Here is a 17,521-nt window from a genome sequence, read left to right as displayed (position 1 = left end):
TGGGATCAACAGCTCCCGTCCCCCAGGATGTCCTTTGTGGGAAGGCTGGAAGGAAAGCCGCCCACTGAAATGAAAGCTCCTTACACTTTGGGAGAGGGTTTGGTCTGCACCTTAATTTGGAGGAGGTGTCCAGGTTCTTCAAGTTCCCGCAGGCCTTGTTCTTGCCCTGCCTTTCTGGGGTAGCCGGAAGCTGACAAGTCCCAGAGTTCTCTCATCATGTCCGTGCCCCACCCTGTCTGGAATTTGGAGGAACTGGAGCACGGCAGTTTTAACCTGAACTGTGATTAATATTTGGTGCTGGGAAAGCTGGGGGTTCTGGGCTAAGCCTGAAATTATTCTGGGCAAGGGGGAAAGGGAAATTTCCAAGATGCCCTCGAGAGAATGAGTGGGGCAGGGTCCTGGGTAAGAGGCTTGCATGAAGGGGAAATGGAGAAGGGCGATGGGGAAACACCTCCGGGTAGAAGGGCTAAGAAGCAAGACAAGTGGGAATGGCAGCTGCAGGGCCCACGAAGAGCCATAGCTATGGGCAAAGTTGGCACAAGAATCCTGGAGGAGAATGCTGGAGGCTGGTGGGTGATATGGAGGAAAGAATGGGGTTGAGATGTTCTACTTGTGCTCCTCTGCCATGTCTCAGGTTAAACCTCACTTCCTTAGAGAGGCCTTTCCTGATCCTCATAACCCTCATTCCATTCCGGAGTCAGTTTCTGTGGGTCCAGATCTTAGCTCCTCACTTACAAGCTTGACAACCTTGTCCAAGTGTTTAAACTTTTTTAACTTCAGTTTTATCAATCTGTGTTACGTGGCTAAAGATAGTACCTTCTCACAAGGTTGTAAGGATTAAATAAATTAATATATTGAAAATGCTTAGCACAGAGCCCAGGTCTTGACTGGTGAGAGTGATCATGACAACTGTTTAATGGCCTGTCTCTCCTACTACTGTGAGGTCTGTGGGACCGGGACTATGCTGTCCACTTTGGTGTCCCCCAACGCTTCGGTGTCCCCCAATGTGTAAGTGACCAGGGTGGGCTCAGGTGGTTGCAGCCCTTGTGGGGGTTAGGGTCTAGGGTTATATTTCACTGCATGGGTCCTTTCTTTTTCTTTCTTTCTTTTTTTTTTTTTGAAATGAAGTCTCACTCTGTTGCCTGGGCTGGAGTATAGTGGCATGATCTCGGCTCACTGCAACCTCCACCTCCCAGGTTCCAGTGATTTTCCTTTCTCAGCCTCATGAGTAGCTGGGACTATAGGCATGGGCCACCATGCCTGGCTAATTTTTGTATTTGTAGTAGAGACGGGGTTTCTCCATGTTGGCCAGGCTGGTCTCAAACCCCTTACCTCAAGTGATCCACTAGCCTTGGCATCCCAAAGTTCTGGGAGGCATCTGCCACTGCACCTGGCCTAAACATTTTTTTTCTAGGTGATCCAAGTTAGAAAAGACACCAAGATGGCTGGGTGTGGTGGCTCACGCCTGTAATCCCAGCACTTTGGGAAGCTGAGGTGGACAGATCACGAGGCCAGGAGATTGAGACCATCCTGGCAAACATGGTGAAACCCCTTCTCTACTAAAAATACAAAAAAAATTAGCTGGGCAGCGTGGCGTGCGCTTGTAGTCCCAGCTACTCAGGATGCTGAGGCAGGAGAATGGTGTGAACCCAGGAGGCGGAGATTGCAGTGAGCCGAGATCATGCCACTGCACTCTTACCCGGTGACAGCGAGACTCCGTCTAAAAAAAAAAAAGACACCAAGACATCAAGATTATTCCTGGATAGAATAACTGTGAATGACCATTTTTCTTTCCTTCTAGTTTTTTATTCCATTATCTATTTTATTTTTGTGTTCTCTATAATTTTTCCATACCAAAGCAAGGATTACTTTTCTAATGGCTGAGAAAAGAAAATGTTATTAAACAAACATAACACTCTCCATTGTCTGGAGGTGAGGAGCCATCACTGAAGGATAAGAATGGGTAAGAAATGCAGGGAATAAATAGTGTGTGATGGGAAGGCTTCTCAGCCTTCCAAGGCCTGTTGGAGGTTTCACAGGATGTTCCTGCTGAGGGAATTATCAAAGCTCAAAGCCATGGGGGTGGAGGCCCCGCTCTCACTAGAGCAGCAACAGCCCCTACCTTTAGTGAGCACATCTGCACATTCCAAGTTTAATCATAGCTCCTTATAGTTTCTTATAAGCAGAGATGTTCCTAAAGGACAGGGGTTCCTCCTCCTCCTCCTGCTTTCTGGGCATGCCCTACTCTCTAATGGAGTAGTTTCCAATAAATTTGCTTCTGTGTCTGTGCTGCAATTCTTTCCGGTGTGAGATCTAAGAACCCACTCTTGGGGTCTAGATTGGGATCCTCTTTTCTGTCAATATCTTGAGTATGTGACCATAAGAAATGTTAGAAATTGAAGGGAAAGGTACATAAACATTTGAACCCAACACCATTCTCTAGTTCTCCCAGAGACACAAGGCTAAGGAGAGTAGGACTCCGCCTTCTCCCAAAGCTGATGCCTCCCTGGGCCAATGTGGGTGACACGTTGCCTAGAAAGAGGTGCCGTTGTGATGTTTATGTTGGTGGGATGGGAGAAAGAAGTAACAGGTTTGTATGGAGTGTTATGAAAGAATTAAATCTTAACCTTCCATTGGGTTAAGCTGATGGAAACAACCATGGCAAAGGACAGACTGAATATCTTTTTATTCTCTCTATAGAAAATAACAGTAAAAAAAAAGTATTGACATAGAAGAAGGAAACAAAAAGTTGTCAGGAGTTAATCAATAAAAATGTTTTTTTTCTGTATTTTGTGGTGTTTGTGGTATTTGTTAGCATTTATGAATTTGTAATTTGTTGTAATTTCTCTTTCTAAATAAACATTTACTTTTGTCTCTAATTTTGTACTTCTATTTTTGAATTCATTTTTTTTTCCCCAGACAGGGTCTCACTCTGTTGCCTAGTCTGGAGTGCAATGGTGCAATTATAGCAGACTGCAGTCTTTAACTTCTGACCTCAGGCAATTGTCCCACCTCCTCAACTTTCTAACTACAGGCGTGCATGAGGACTACAGGCAGGCATGTGACAACACATGCAGCTTTTTTTTTTTTTTTTTTTTTTTTTTTTTTTTTTTTTTTTAGAGATGTGGTCTCGCTTTGTTGCCCACACTGGTCTCAAACTCTTGGCCTCAAGGGATCTTCCCACTTCGGCTTCCCAAAGTGCAGAGATGACAGGTGTGAGCCACTGTGCCCAGCCTGAATTCAATTTCTTAAAAGGACCCTCTCCACCCAATTGTATGAGCTATAGCAGTGGCCAGATTTAGCAAATACAAATACAAGACACCCAGTTAACTTGGAATTTCAGGTAGACAAACACTGAGATGTTTTCGTCTGAAATTAAAAGTTAAATGTGCATCTTGTATCCAGTGGGAATATAAAAAAGGAAAGTAGTGGTCAACTCAACCAGGGTTGAAGTGGGGAGGAGGAGGGGAGTGGGGAGAGGAAAGGAAGAGTGGAGAAGTTTCACAAAGGAAGTCACACCGGAGCTAGGTTTTGAATGTTAGGTTGGTGTTTGCAAGGCAGAAGAGGCAGGAGGGCTTTCTAGGTGAGATGAGCCTGTGAGGCGTGGGAGATCTGCAAGAGAGATGAGGTGGAAAATGTAGGCAAGGTCCAGGTTGTGATGGGTCTGGATGCTGTGGGGAGCAGATTTTCTGCTACTGGGAGGCCCCAGGGCGTTATGCTGGGAGTTTTAGACTGGAGAGTTCCAAGACTGGGTTTGCATTTTAAAAAGTCCACCTGTCTAGCGAAGAGTGGATTGTTCAGAAGAGGAATGGGGAGGCATCAGTTGGGCTGTTTCCATTACTATCCCTCCATCCCATCACCACTGGGGCTCTTTCATAACACTTGAGCTACAGAGCCCATTGACATAAGATGTGTCACCTAGGGTCTGAGGCTTTGAACAGGCTTTGACTGAGATCCCTGTGGGCAAAAAAGGAGTAGGAGAAGGAAGTCCAAGCTGAAGCAGCATAGGTGCCCAATGTGGTTTTGTGCTTCCCTCCCCAGGAGCACAGGTGTGGCCAGTTTGGATTTCCTTAGGTCATCAGCTTCCTGGGTAATGACAAGTCAGAACAGTGTGGCTTGGGAGAGTTATGTCACCTCTGCTGAACAGGCTTGAGGTCCCTCACAAGTCTAGGTTCCTTTCCACTCCACCTAATCCCAGAGTGAAAGGGCAGCATGGGGTTAGAAAGGGCGTTGAGCCAAAGATAAGGAGATAGAGGTTTGAGAGCAGTCGTGCTACTTCCTTGCTGTGCAATGGAGGGCTGGTTCACTTCTCTATTTCTTCATCTCTGTAATGTGAACATTGAACTGAGTTCTCTCTGTTAGATTTTCTGACTCTCATTTCCAAATATCACAACAAAGGAGAGCCAACCCCACTGAAAATGAGGGATAAAAGAGAGAAAAAAGATAAAAAAACAAAAACAAAACAAAGGAGAAACTTTTCTAGGTTTAAATTTCCCAGTTCTTTTTCTCATCTTTTTTGTTGTTTTATTTTCAAAGCTATACACAAGTTCACACATATCTTTATGATCTAGATATATTTACCAAGACATTTAAACATTTATATGTTGTTTTAAAATCCCTATTAGCTTCCCAAATAAAATACCCATCCATCCATCATTATCAGTTATATATATATATATATATATATATATATATATATATATTTGAGATGGAGTCTTGCTCTGTTGCCCAGGCTGGAGTGCAGTGGTGCGGTCTCGGCTCACTGCAAGCTCTGCCTCCCGGGTTCACGACATGTAGCTGGTATTACAGGCGCCTGCCACCACATCCGGCTAATTTTTTGTATTTTTAGTGGAGACAGGGTTTCACCATGTTGGCTAGGATGGTCTGGATCTCCTGACCTCGTGATCTGCCTGCCTCGGCCTCCCAAAGTGCTGGGATTATAGGCGTGAGCCACTGAGCCCAGCCTATATTTCTTTCTTTTACAAATTCGTTCTCAGTCATACTTCTTAGTGTTTCATAGTCCTCATAATGATAGATTCTTTCTCAAATCTAACCAAAATTACTCATATAGATCTAATGCATTTCATCGAAATCCTGAAATAGGGCCACACATTGCTCAACTCCATGGAGCCTCATTCCCATAGACGGCAATAGGCATGATACCCTCTGGAATTATGCAATTTTTGTATGCGCTCAGGACTCAGTACTTAGGAATGGCCAGGATCCACTCCTTTAAGGGAAGGAAATTGCCCTGGCATCATGAAAAATTCATGAGGTTGGAGTGCATGTTAGGTGGGGATAAGGAATTGGAAGACATGAGAGAGTTGTGTCCAGAACATGTCAAACTCAGAGCATTCTCCATTCTGGCTCGCCAATCTCCCTTCACATTCTTTCTGCTTCCCTACTTAACAAGTGGAAAATTGAGCTCTGATAGCTCAATGGTGGGTCCACTGGTCCCAGAAGTCCCAGTTCTAAGGTGAGATGCAACCTTATGTCTGGAGACCAGATTCATAAATTAATTGCAATCCTGGGAAAGATGCCATTATATCTCAATCTATATTCTTATTTTTGATATTAGGGGTCAGGCAGCAAGGCTTAAGATGAAGAGAACAGCCGGGCGCGGTGACTCACACTTGTAATCCCAGCACTTTGGGAGGCCAAGGCGGGCGGATCTCAGGAGATCGAGACCACGGTGAAACCCCGTCTCTACTAAAAATACAAAAAAAAAAAAAAAAAAAAATCAGCCGGGCGTGGTGGCGGGCGCCTGTAGTCCCAGCTACTTGGAGAGGCTGAGGCAGGAGAATGGCGTGAACCCTGGAGGCAGAGCTTGCAGTGAGCCAAGGTTGCGCCACTGCACTCCAGCCTGGGCGACAGAGCGAGACTCCGTCTCAAAAAAAAAAAAAAAAAAAAAAAGATGAAGAGAACTTGGCTAGACGTGGTGGCTCACGCTTGTAATCTCAGCTACTCGGGAGGCTGAGGCAGAAGAATGGCGTGAACCCGGGAGGTGGAGCTTGCAGTGAGCTGAGATAGCGCCACTGCACTCCAGCCTGGGAGACAGAGAGACTCGGTCTCAAAAAAAAAAAAAAAAAAAAAGATGAAGAGAACTTATTTCTTATTGTTCCCTCTTCTTCCTGATTTAGGAGCTCTAAAGGGAATTGTAAAATTGATAATAAATGTCATCATTTTCAAGTTGCTTATTATGTGCCAGGCACTGTGCTGAGGACTTACGTGTAATCACTTCATCTTCATGCTGTGCCTACGTGGTGAATGTGCAGTAGACATGATGTGTACCATTTTACAGAAGAGTAAACAGGCACTGACATTAAGTGGCTTGCCTTCAGTCTGACAGCCATAGAAAGCAGAGCCAGTCAACCCAACTTCCAGTACCAGCGATTATGGTACACTGCATGCTGGAAGCGGAGCTATAAACACATCACTTATTTCCCTTCCCCTGCAAGCTTCCTCATAAGACATATTTGCCCTGAAATGAAAGCTGGGTCAGAACATATAGTCTGAGCACAAGGGGTGAATGTGGGGTGAGACTCAGCATGGACAGCGTTGCAAACCCCCTTACATATGCGGCTGGGCTCTGAGCTGCTCTTCTCACATGTGCAGAGGGGCTCTGAGCCAGGCAGCACAGGCCCTGCTGGGAAAATATCACCCACCTCCCTCCATCCGACCCCCCTGGGGGAAACAAGGGTTGGGGTAGGGGAGATTCCCGAGGTCAAGAGTAGCTCTTTTCCCCTCTCCAAAGGAACAGAAAGATGTCCATTAGCTCCTAACAAATGTGTCTTCTCCTTTTCCAGGTGCGTGTCACACAGGATAGAAATACATAATATTTATTAGGGAGTACTTACTATGATACAGGTTCTTTAGTTCATTCAAATCCTCAGTTTATTTTACCTATTTTATGGAGCTTCAGAAAGGCTTTAAGGAGCTTTTCCAGTGTCTACAGACCCAATGCATTTCATCCAGACTCTGCAATAGGGCCACATATTGCTCAACTCCATGGAGCCTCATTCCCATAGAAGGCAATAGGCATGGTACCCTTTCTGAGCCAGGCAGAGAGGGTACCTGCCTGGCCATACCCTCATCTTATTTCCTTAATTGTTTTCTTTCTTCTTTAAGATATGGCTGATTAATCATTATTATGAAATGCCTCTTTCTTCTGGGTCTTGACATGCAGCTTCTAGGAAAAATGATAAACTCCTCATCTCCATGCAAATGAGAATTTTTTTGCAATTCTATGTTCATACAGAAAAATCCAAGTTAGGTCACTTTCCTGAGAGCTGTGGCATGCTACCAAGAAGAGAAGGGAGACAAGGGAGAAGAGAAGAGAGCAAGCCAGGGTTTAAATCCAGAACGACGTTGTGAACCACTATAGTCTACCACTTCCCTCAACTTATCATTTTATTATGTCCAAGATGCTGGACCACAAGACATCCAGTCCCTGGGGTTTCTTTCCCTGGCACCTGTCCCATAAAAGGCCCCGATCCTTCCTGTCCCTTTTCCTTCTCTGCCAGTGCCCTGTGGCCCTCTCTGTCTCCCAAATCTGGCTGCAGGAGCAGGGTTTGTACCAGCCCAATGGGGTCTCATAACTGCACCTCATCCCGAGGTCACTTCATTTGGTTAAAAATAAGCTCCATTTATTCTGGGAGTCTGTGTTTGGGGATGTCAAAAGACAAAATTACAACACATTTAGTTTAAAGATCTTAATTGGCTTTTATTTGCAATTCTAGAATCAGGCAACATACTATTTTATAAAAATAGAACGAATGGTCCCATGAGCTGACAGAGGAGCGTGGTTTTATAGGCAGACAAGGGCTGGAGGAAGCAGAAACAGTGAGCAAAAAGCAGATTGGTCATTTTAAAGTTACTTTCCTCGTAAAGGTTAGAGCAGAGGAGACTTCCTTATATGCTGGCTAAAACTGGCTTGTTTGAGGATTTGGCTATTATCTTTCTCTCTCCTGATTTCTCAGAAGGTTAGATAAACAATTTAGTTTCAGCTTGGTGGTGTGGAACTTCATTCAGCTTGAGCAACTCCATTTAGGTTTGGCCTATTGGCCTAGTGCAGTAAATCAGTCCAAACCAATCACCCCCTGGAAATTGTATTTAATTGGAAGAAACTATACCCCATCTTTTCATTGCCCCAAACCTGATCCCTAGAGAACTTCATGGTAAAGAGTTTATGTAAAAAGGTAATTTAGATAGAGAGTCTTCTAGCCCAAGAATAAGGATTTCAGGTCCTGGCTCTGCCACCGGCTGCTCTTAAACCTCTCTTCTTTCCAGTCTCATTTTCTCTCTCTCTGCATTAATCAAGAATGAGAGAACCCTCCAGGGGACAAGATGAAGGGGAAACAGATGATGTGCAAAGAAATCCTTCTTTATGAGGGGAAAAAGTGTTCCTCATGAAGTTCAACAAAATGATGCAGGTAAAGCAGTTAGCTAGCACCTGGCACATGGCAGACACTCATAGCTGCCTGAGGCATAGAAGAACTAGATCATGCGGGGAGCCAGAGGCACCTGCAGAGCCTCATGGGCTGGCTGCTGCAGGGTGTGGCTGATTAAGAGTGCTTTTGTGAGTTGGCCTGCAGGGTACAGTTGGTAACGTGCCACAGCTCTCAGAAAGTGACCTAAGTTGGATTTTTCTGCATGGACATGGAATTGCAAAAAATTCTCATTTGCATGTGTAGTTTATTTTTCCTAGAAGCTGCATGTCAAGACCCAGAAGAAAGAGGCATTTCATAATAATGATTAATCAGCTATATCTTAAAGAAGAAAGAAAACAATTAAGGAAATACGATACTAAGAAAACAAGGGGAAAAACAATCTCCCCAAGGTGGATCCACCCAGCAAGCCTTGACAGCATTTCCTCTTATCCACCTGAATAAAAATGACCAGCCCTTTCCAAATGGCAGAGAGCACTGAGAGGAGACGCAAGGAGCAGCCCGCAAGGACCAAGTGAGAGGTGAGGCTCATGCTGTCCGTTGTCAGGGGCTCATATGCACCGCCATCCTAGCCCTCCTCCTTCACGGCCGCAGGGAGGTGACCTGTTACCACTGTGTATGGCTATGATGTTCCAGATGCTGGGCATTTGGTAGAATGGGAAGGGGTATTCTATAGAAGAGGTGAATTTTCTTGTATCTTATTTTCAATGAGAAGAGATAGAGAGTGGGAAAGAAGGAGCGAAGGAAGGAAAGGTCAGGGATCTGATGTGTTTACTATTGCTTTTTTGTTCCAAGAACTGTGTTGGGCACTTTATAATGTGTTATCATTGTTTAATCCTTTGCAATGTGAAATATCTTTTTAAATGTAAGGAGCACCACTGGTTCAGAAGTGGGTTCCTCTCTGTCTGGTGTCAGGGGAGCTACTGGGATCCCAGGCTGTGATGTCAGAGGGAAACGATGCTGTAAGTGGGGTGGAGTAGCAGTAAAGACAGCCAGCTCAGGGACTGGCCCGCCTTCTGTCAAACCCTGGCTTGGGCAGGTTACTTCATTTTCTTGGTAAAATGGGAACAGAAACAGAGCCTACTTCACAGGGTGGTTGTGAGCATTAAATGAGAAAATTACGTAAAATTCTTGGGACAGTGCCCAATGTACATGGCACGCAGGATAAATGTTACCTACTACTAATATCTGAATTAGCCAAGATGTCTGGAGTTGCCTCACCAAGCTAAGGGAGACATCTTTCTCCTCCACAAAATGCACAAGTCTCCTGGCATGGGATGAGCAGGCAATATCCCACTGCTTCTGAGAGTTACCTTGTCAGAAGAAAAACCGCACTCTCTTTCTTGGCTTTCTAGAAGCACCCCAGTAGTCTTCTGAGGGGACAGAGCTCTGGGGGACTCTCTACAAACTTCCCTGGCAATGGGGCCCATCCTTGTTTAGCCAGAAAGAAAGGTTGATAAAAGAGAAAAGGAGCTCTTTGGCCTAATGCCTGCCGCGTGGTAAGGTCTCGACATATACCTGTCTATCCCCTGGGAATGATGCCCAGTTAAGGAGAGACAAGGTGAAAATGGTTTCTAAACAGGATTTGCTGTTTCCTGGCTTTCCAGAGAAGGAGCTGGGAATCTTGAGGAAGGCATGGGGTGTGGGGGCAGCTGGGGTTCACACTCACACGTGTGAGTTACAGCAGCTCTAACTATAGCTCTGCAGTCCTTGCAGCTGGCTCCCTGTGTCTGATGCCCTCCTCTCCTCCACAGCCACACATGATACACTTACCTTGGCACACACAGCTGTAAATGGGAGATCTCAGTGGGCACCATGCAAAGTGCATAGCAGAGGGCTGCTCTCGTCACATGTGTTGTCATAAGACGTGCGTTAAGGCTAAGCTCTATTTATAAGCTTGTGAAATGTGGGTGAAAGCAGAGATAACCCCATAAGCTGTACCATTATATTTTATGCACTTTTCTCCGTGCACATTATATGGCACAATACAAAGTGGTTAAATGAAGAAGCAGCAAGAAAGACAGAGGCAAGAAAGGTAAGAGAATGAGAAGAGGTGGCAAACTTCTCATGGTCTAGCCCTGGCTATGAAGCAACTAGCTGCAAACATGCCCCTCATACCCTTTGGCTCAGCAGGTGACCGACAGGAAGTTACCAACCTGCCCTCTACCATTGGCATCTTCCCCTAGCTCCTCATTGTGGCTAATTAGTTTTTGAAGATGCCTTGTGCCTCCCTTTCCCATCCTCTCCAGAAGGTGAAATCTACACAGCTGGCTTCAAACAAATGATTTTAAGCAGATACACTCTTGAGGTTTATAATAAAAGAGTGTTACTTATTTCGGGGGCGAACATCAAAAACCAAGTGTGTTTTTATGGTTTTTCACATCTGTTGCCGAATTCCTAGGGCATCTTACCAACCTTGCTTTTCCTATTTAATTTATTAAAAACAATGCTTTTCACCCCTGTTGACAAAGTAGGCTGTGTTGAGTCATAGGAGAGTGATATGCACACCAGTATGCTTCCTGGGACTTAAGAGAGTGGTGTATCCTGTTTTCTGGGGTGGAGGTGGGGGCATGGGGCGAGGGTGGGGAAGAACTCATATCCAGTTGACTCAAGAAAACCAGAGGAGATACATACCCTTGAAACTCCTCAAGGCTGAAGTGTTTAGTGTTGTTTTCTTGTATTCCGCCTGGCCTGCCTTCGAGGCTGGAAGGGGGCGTCAATCAGGGGTCTTCTTTTTCATTGCCCTCCACTCTTGGCTGGACAGCTGACTCCCTCCCCTTTCTGCAGGCATGAAGTTACAGTGTGTTTCCCTTTGGCTCCTGGGTACAATATTGATATTGTGCTCAGTAGACAACCATGGTCTCAGGAGATGTCTGATTTCCACAGACATGCACCATATAGAAGAGAGTTTCCAAGAAATCAAAAGAGCCATTGTGAGTATGGGTTGGTGTAAAGGTGTGGGTGATGGGGTATGCCTCCCCTTACATCTTAGCTTGAAAATGAGTTCCTTCTCATTGCCTTTTGCATCTCAGAAGAACATAGGATACCGATTGCTTATGTCTGTTCTTATGTTTCCCTCCACAGCAAGCTAAGGACACCTTCCCAAATGTCACTATTCTGTCCACATTGGAGACTCTGCAGATCATTAAGGTATTGGCCTGTGTCTGCTTTTTCCAGTATTTTTATATTCATGTCTAAATGGCTCTGGGCTGAGAAAGAAATCCCTACCTTGTCCCCTTCTCTTTCCTAATCTCCAGTGTACTCTAAATGCACCAGGCTTCTTTGTCAGATGATGTGTTAGGGCACGCTAGTGTCACAGGGACATGTGACCCCTGGGAGGAATTAAAGAAGTGCTGCTTCCTACAGAGTGATTGGGGGTGCCAAGTGTTCAGAGGAGATTAGGATTTCTGTGGCTTAGGGGTAATTTTGGAAGGCCCCATGGAGGTATAAAAGAATAAAGGAAAATAATAGCAGCGATAGAGAGTCAATGAGATTTTTGAGCCCAAAGTTATATGATCATAAATTGTTTTAGAAAGACAATCTGGTGCTGTTCTTACAATGGACAACATGAGGCAGGAAAGCCAGTGACAAGATCTGCCCAACTATCTAGATAGGAGGTGATGAAAGTATGTTACAAAATAGCTGGTTTACCAGGTGATCATTCATTTTACAAAAAGGCCCATGAGAGATGCCTTTAAAAGTGAGCTCCTCCAGTTCTGGGAAGTATTCTAGACAGATCCAGTTTTGGGAGGGATTTTATATGACAGAGTGTATGGTATATTTGTATTGAGTTACTTTTTTCTCAGGTTTCTCTGCATACGTGAGAGAGAGACACACGCACCTCTTCATAATTCTTCTAAGCAGTGATTTATTTGTGGTGAAGAGATGTAGCCACTTACTAAATAATATTCTAGCCAACTGTACTATAGACACATAAGGTGTGACAGCTGGAAGGGACCCAAAAGACCGTCTATTCCAAAACTATCATTTTCAAATGAGGACAGTGAGACCTTGGGAGGGAGCATGACTAGTTAGTGGCAGAGTTAGGAACAGACCCCCAAATATATGCCCCCATCTTCAGATTCTTTCTGCTCTCAAGGTTGGGAAGTAGCTCATGTGGAATAAGAAAAGGAGTCAATAAGGATTCAGGCCCCTTCCCTTCCCTTCCCTTCCCTTCCCTTCCCTTCCCTTCCCTTCCCTTCCTTCCCTTCCCTTCCTCTTTCCTTCCCTTCCTTTCTCAGCCCCACCGTCCTTTTTTCTGCATTGTTCCTTTTTCTAGTACCACAGTCTTTGATAGTGCAGAGGAGTGTAACATTTTGCCCTTCTGGTTAAGGGAATCAGCAAGAGTGAAGGAAGAGAAGGGTTTTTGTGTTGCCATCTAGGAAAAGCTGACACTGGGGCCAAGGAGGCTTTGCTTCTTGAGTGAAGATGGATGTGCTGTCCCACCGTTAACCACTCCCTGCTTAGACTGAACAGTTAATCTTCTGCAGAGTAACTGGCTCTCAGGGCAGATGGGGGGCAAACTTCTAGAAGGAAACTGTCTAGTCAACTTCTCTGGGCTGTGCCTGGGAATTTAGAGACTATTTCTTTGGGACATCTGCACTCTGCAGGCTGCAGACCTACCCAAATATGCCCATTTCTGCAGCTGTCGGTCTCTCTTGCAAATCTCAGCCTCATTCCAATGATCTTTCTGGTTTTAAAAGGACAGACTACAGGAGAGCTGAGCAGTGTGGCCCAGAGTAAGGTGGCCAGAATGAATGCAATGTGATTACAGTTGGAAGAATGCATACCTAGCAGGATGACTGGCATGCAACAGCCCTTGCATGTTGGCAGATGGGAGACATAACAGAGAGGCAACTTCAGCCCCTGTAGTGTAGGGAAGTTCTTTTCAAGAAGCTGCTCAGCCATCAGTCCTTTTAAAAAGGAGGCAACTGGTTCCTGGAAAGATTTCAGTGGAAGTTAGTGATGACATGCTAGGGATACTGTAGAGAGAATTAGCCTATGATGGATTCTGGGCCCCATCCTTAGTAAATGTATTTCTTGGCCATACAAAAAAAGGAGAGAACTGGAATCTCTTCTTACTATTTTTGTCATAAGTAGCTTTGATGGGAATAAGAGAGGATGAACACTCTGAGACCATTACGAATTTTTCCAAAATGACTTAGTTCTCTCATGTCTTGCTGCCCCTACTCAAATGGACTTCCCCGGTCTCCAACATAATGAGAGAAGAGGCCTCTAGTGTTTCTCTAATTTGTATTTGTAGCCCTTAGATGTGTGCTGCGTGACCAAGAACCTCCTGGCGTTCTATGTGGACAGGGTGTTCAAGGATCATCAGGAGCCAAACCCCAAAATCTTGAGAAAAATCAGCAGCATTGCCAACTCTTTCCTCTACATGCAGAAAACTCTGCGGCAATGTGTGAGTCACTGGGTCAGAATTCCAGCATCTGCTCCCCGTCTGCCCCAGGAGAGGCCAGGAAGTGCTGGCCCCCATCGGCCTCCTGATATGGTGCTTGGAGTCAAAGGAAATTCTCTGCGCACGTCCACGGGGAGAACTGTTCAGAACCTCTCCCAGTGGCCACTGCTTCCCCAGGGCTCCCTGCCCGTTGACAACTCTTCAGACGGTCTCCTCCTAGATAACCCTCCTGCGGTGACCAGCTTATGTCAACCTATTCCTTAGTAAGAGGCATGGCAAGGACTCCAGTTCTACTATAAGCATACCCCTGGTTTCTTTATTTCTGGCCCTTTGGTGTCTTTACATCAATAAACCTCTGGGTAGTTCCTCGGTATGGACTATCCCTAAAGGTTGCCTAGAAATTCATTGCCATCTATTCAAATCTAACATCAGAAACAAAACCAACACAAACCAACAAAAACTTAGACCAGGAGAGAACCTGGGCTCTAGCCCCATTCCTGCTAATAATTTCCTGTGAGACTTTGTAGCAAGTGACTTTACCTCTCTGTGCCTCAGATTCTAAAATTGATAGAAGAGTTGATGGCCCCTGTACTACTTGCATTAACATGATGATGATAATGGACTCAAATGAATTCACCTAACCAGTTGTTTAATTAATAATTTGTTAAAATTAATTATCTAATTAATAATTAATATTTAACAAATGTTTGTTGAGTGCCTACCCCGTGGGATGCAGCACTCAGAGTGGTGATAAGACAGATATGGTGCCTGCTTTCCTAGTGCTGACAGTCTGATGGGCTCTAAATGCAGAAAAAAGAAAAGGCGTGGGCAGATGCAGGTGACTCTACAGACAAGCTCTATTCTTCCTTGGCCGCTCCCACCTGAGTTTACTCATCTGACTCTCACTGTGGGAGGGAGGAGAAATGTCACTTCTCATGCGGGGAGGTAGGAGTAAGAGAGGGCCAGACTGGAAATGTCCTCTGATAGGAGCTTCCTCCACTTTATCACAGCAGGAACAGAGGCAGTGTCACTGCAGGCAGGAAGCCACCAATGTCACCAGAATCATCCATGACAACTATGATCAGGTAAGATCTGGGAAGAGGATGGGGAAGATGGAAGATGAGAGGTAGATCAGGAGGGTGCAAGCCTCCTCTCCACTTAAATTCATGCATTCACTCTATAAGCAGTCATTGTGGGCAGGCCTCAGTTCTCTGTGTCTGTAAAGAGAGTTTTGATCTTACCTCATTTGCTAATCCCCTGGACTCCCCATCTCCATCATTCCTCCACCATTTTCTCATACCCTCATATATCAAGCCTGACCTGTATGATTTGGGGAAAGCACCCACTGCTGAAGATGGGATGACACAGAAAGAGCAAAGATCCCCCATGAAATGTGAGCTGTTACGCCCGAAACGTGTTACCTGCATGCTGTCACTGCGATCACTACCTGCCCCCCCCATATTGTGTGTAGTGATGAAGACACGGTACTTCTCATGTTATTGTTGGTGTAAAATGCACATCTCACGTGGGTGTAGAGGAAGAAGCAGTGTTTCTCATGAGCATAAGTTCAAGATCTTGTTAAAATGCAGATTCTGGCTCAGCAAGGCTGAGGTGAGCCTGAGTTTCTGCATTTAGATCACACTGTCAAATGATACCAATGCTTTGAACAGCAAGAGTTAGGGAGTCTGTTGTGGGCTCTGCTTCTTTGTGGAGAGGCTCTGTAAGATAATGTTATAGAAATAGCTAAGAGTTACATGGTTCTTACTATAAGCCAGGTATTGTTCCAGGCACACAACAAGTATTAACATACATTTGTCCTTCCCAACAATGCTATGAGTCATTATCTGCATTGGATATATTAAGAAACTGAGGCTCGAGCAGGCGAAGTAACTAAACTAAGTTCACACTGCAAATGCATGGCAGAGGTAGGATTCAATTCCGTGCTGGCTGGCTCTACAGGACGCACTAAAAGCATGAACTCAGTCTGCTGAGGAAGGAGGTGGAATAAGGCAGGAGACTTGGGTTTCATTTCCAGCTCTGTTATTAACTGGCTGTGTGACATTGGGTAGGACACTTGCTCTAGGAGCTTTAGTGCTCTAATATGTCAAATGAGGACAACATGCTCTCCCTACCCACTGTCCAGCACCTCAGGGACAAAGACTTTCTGGGATAACAGAAGCACTAAAGCAAGCTGATGTGGAGAAGAAAATCAGCAGAACTGGCCAGTAAGGCAGATTTTTTTTTTTCCTGTGAAAAACAGAGGAAAAAAAAAACCTGAGGAAAAAGAATGAAGAATTTTAAAGTTCTGTTTATAAGGAGCTGACATGATTTAACAGCTTGTTTGTGAGGAAAAAAATTGGTTGCCTGAGAGGAAAATAATATTGAGTCTGTGTGTTATGCAAATATATTTCATGACAAAAAACAAAAACAAAAACAAAACCTTGTGGGAACCAGCATATGAAGAAAGTGACTTGAAAACCATTACACAGTCTAGAAAGGTGGGTTCTTACAATGATCTCTGATTTCAGCTGGAAGTCCGCGCCGCTGCCATTAAATCCCTGGGAGAGCTCGACGTCTTTCTAGCCTGGATTGATAAGAATCATGAAGTAACGTCCTCAGCTTGATGACAAGGAACCTGTATAGTGATCCAGGGATGAACACCTCCTGTGCGGTTTACTGTGGGAGACAGCCCACCTTGAAGGGGAAGGAGATGGGGAAGGCCCCTTGCAGCTAAAAGTCCCACTGGCTGGCCTCGGACTGTCTGATTCCACGTGAAAATAGCCAAAAAGTCTACTGTGGCATTTATAATAAACTCCGTCTGCTGGAGGGCCTGCAGGCCATCCTGGGAGTAAAGGGCTGCCTCCCCTCTAATTTATTGTGAAGACATATAGTCCATGTCTGTGATGTGAGCCGAGTGATATCCCATAGTACACATTGTACTGACTGGTTTTTCTGAATAAATTCTGTATTTTACCTATGAATGGAAGGATATTTTCATTCAGGGAGAGTCAGTCAAGACTGAGGACAGGGTGTTTCTGACAGAGGGATGGTTGTCATGGTGACAAAGCTGAACAAGCACAGGCACAAGTAAGTAGAGAGGCCACCGGGTAGAGAGGCCAAAAGGGTACCAGCATCTAGATGGACACTGCATAGATGCTTCAGAGCACAAATGCGTATCTTTCAGATTTCATATCAGATGCTTTAATGGAAAGAACAAGACCTCTGAAGTTCAACTGACCTGGTTCCAATCCTATGTGACTTTGAACAAAGCATTTAACGTTTCTAAGACTCAGTGTCCTCTCTTGTAAAGTGGAGATATTAACACCAGTCCTGTATCGTTGCTGTGAGCATCAAGTAAGGAAAAGGTCTCTCATGACCTCAGCAGGGTGAGAGACAGCACAGCGCAATATAAAGATTGCCAATTCAGGGGCCACCTTCTGGTTCTAAGGCATCTCCTGCCATGAATTTCCCAGGGCAGGTCAGTACATCTCTTTGGTTCTTAGTTGTTGGTAGTGTGGATACTGACCCTTTTGGACTACCTGCTCCATATGAGTATTTATTTATTTATGGAGACAGGGTCTCACTGTCACCCAGGCTGGAGCACAGTGGCATGATCGTAGCTCACTGTAGTCTCAAACTCCTAGCTCAATCAATCCTCCCT

The 17,521-nt window shown here is 45.0% G+C and overlaps 1 protein-coding gene across 2 annotated transcripts in view; it reads left to right on the top strand.

Moving 5' to 3' along the window:
- The window catches only part of IL19 (interleukin 19), a 68,493-nt gene extending 51,652 nt beyond the window's left edge, over positions 1–16,841 (top strand). Inside the window, exons 1-7 of one of the 2 annotated variants that reach the window (XM_003272966.2) lie at positions 2,945–3,213; positions 8,290–8,968; positions 11,235–11,380; positions 11,532–11,597; positions 13,711–13,863; positions 14,871–14,945; positions 16,389–16,841. In XM_003272966.2, the coding sequence (XP_003273014.2) occupies positions 11,237–11,380; positions 11,532–11,597; positions 13,711–13,863; positions 14,871–14,945; positions 16,389–16,484 (534 nt within the window). In that variant the 5' untranslated portion in view covers positions 2,945–3,213; positions 8,290–8,968; positions 11,235–11,236 and the 3' untranslated portion in view covers positions 16,485–16,841. Of the gene's footprint in view, positions 1–2,944; positions 3,214–8,289; positions 8,969–11,234; positions 11,381–11,531; positions 11,598–13,710; positions 13,864–14,870; positions 14,946–16,388 lie in introns of those variants that run through there. The other variant, XM_003272965.2, reaches the window with a different exon arrangement.
- Positions 16,842–17,521: the final 680 nt, after the last annotated feature.

Source organism: Nomascus leucogenys, chromosome 5 (assembly GCF_006542625.1).
Source record: "Nomascus leucogenys isolate Asia chromosome 5, Asia_NLE_v1, whole genome shotgun sequence".
NCBI classification, from domain to species: domain Eukaryota; kingdom Metazoa; phylum Chordata; class Mammalia; order Primates; family Hylobatidae; genus Nomascus; species Nomascus leucogenys.
Note: the sequence above shows the minus strand (reverse complement) of the source record. Positions and strands in the feature narration are given on the sequence as shown.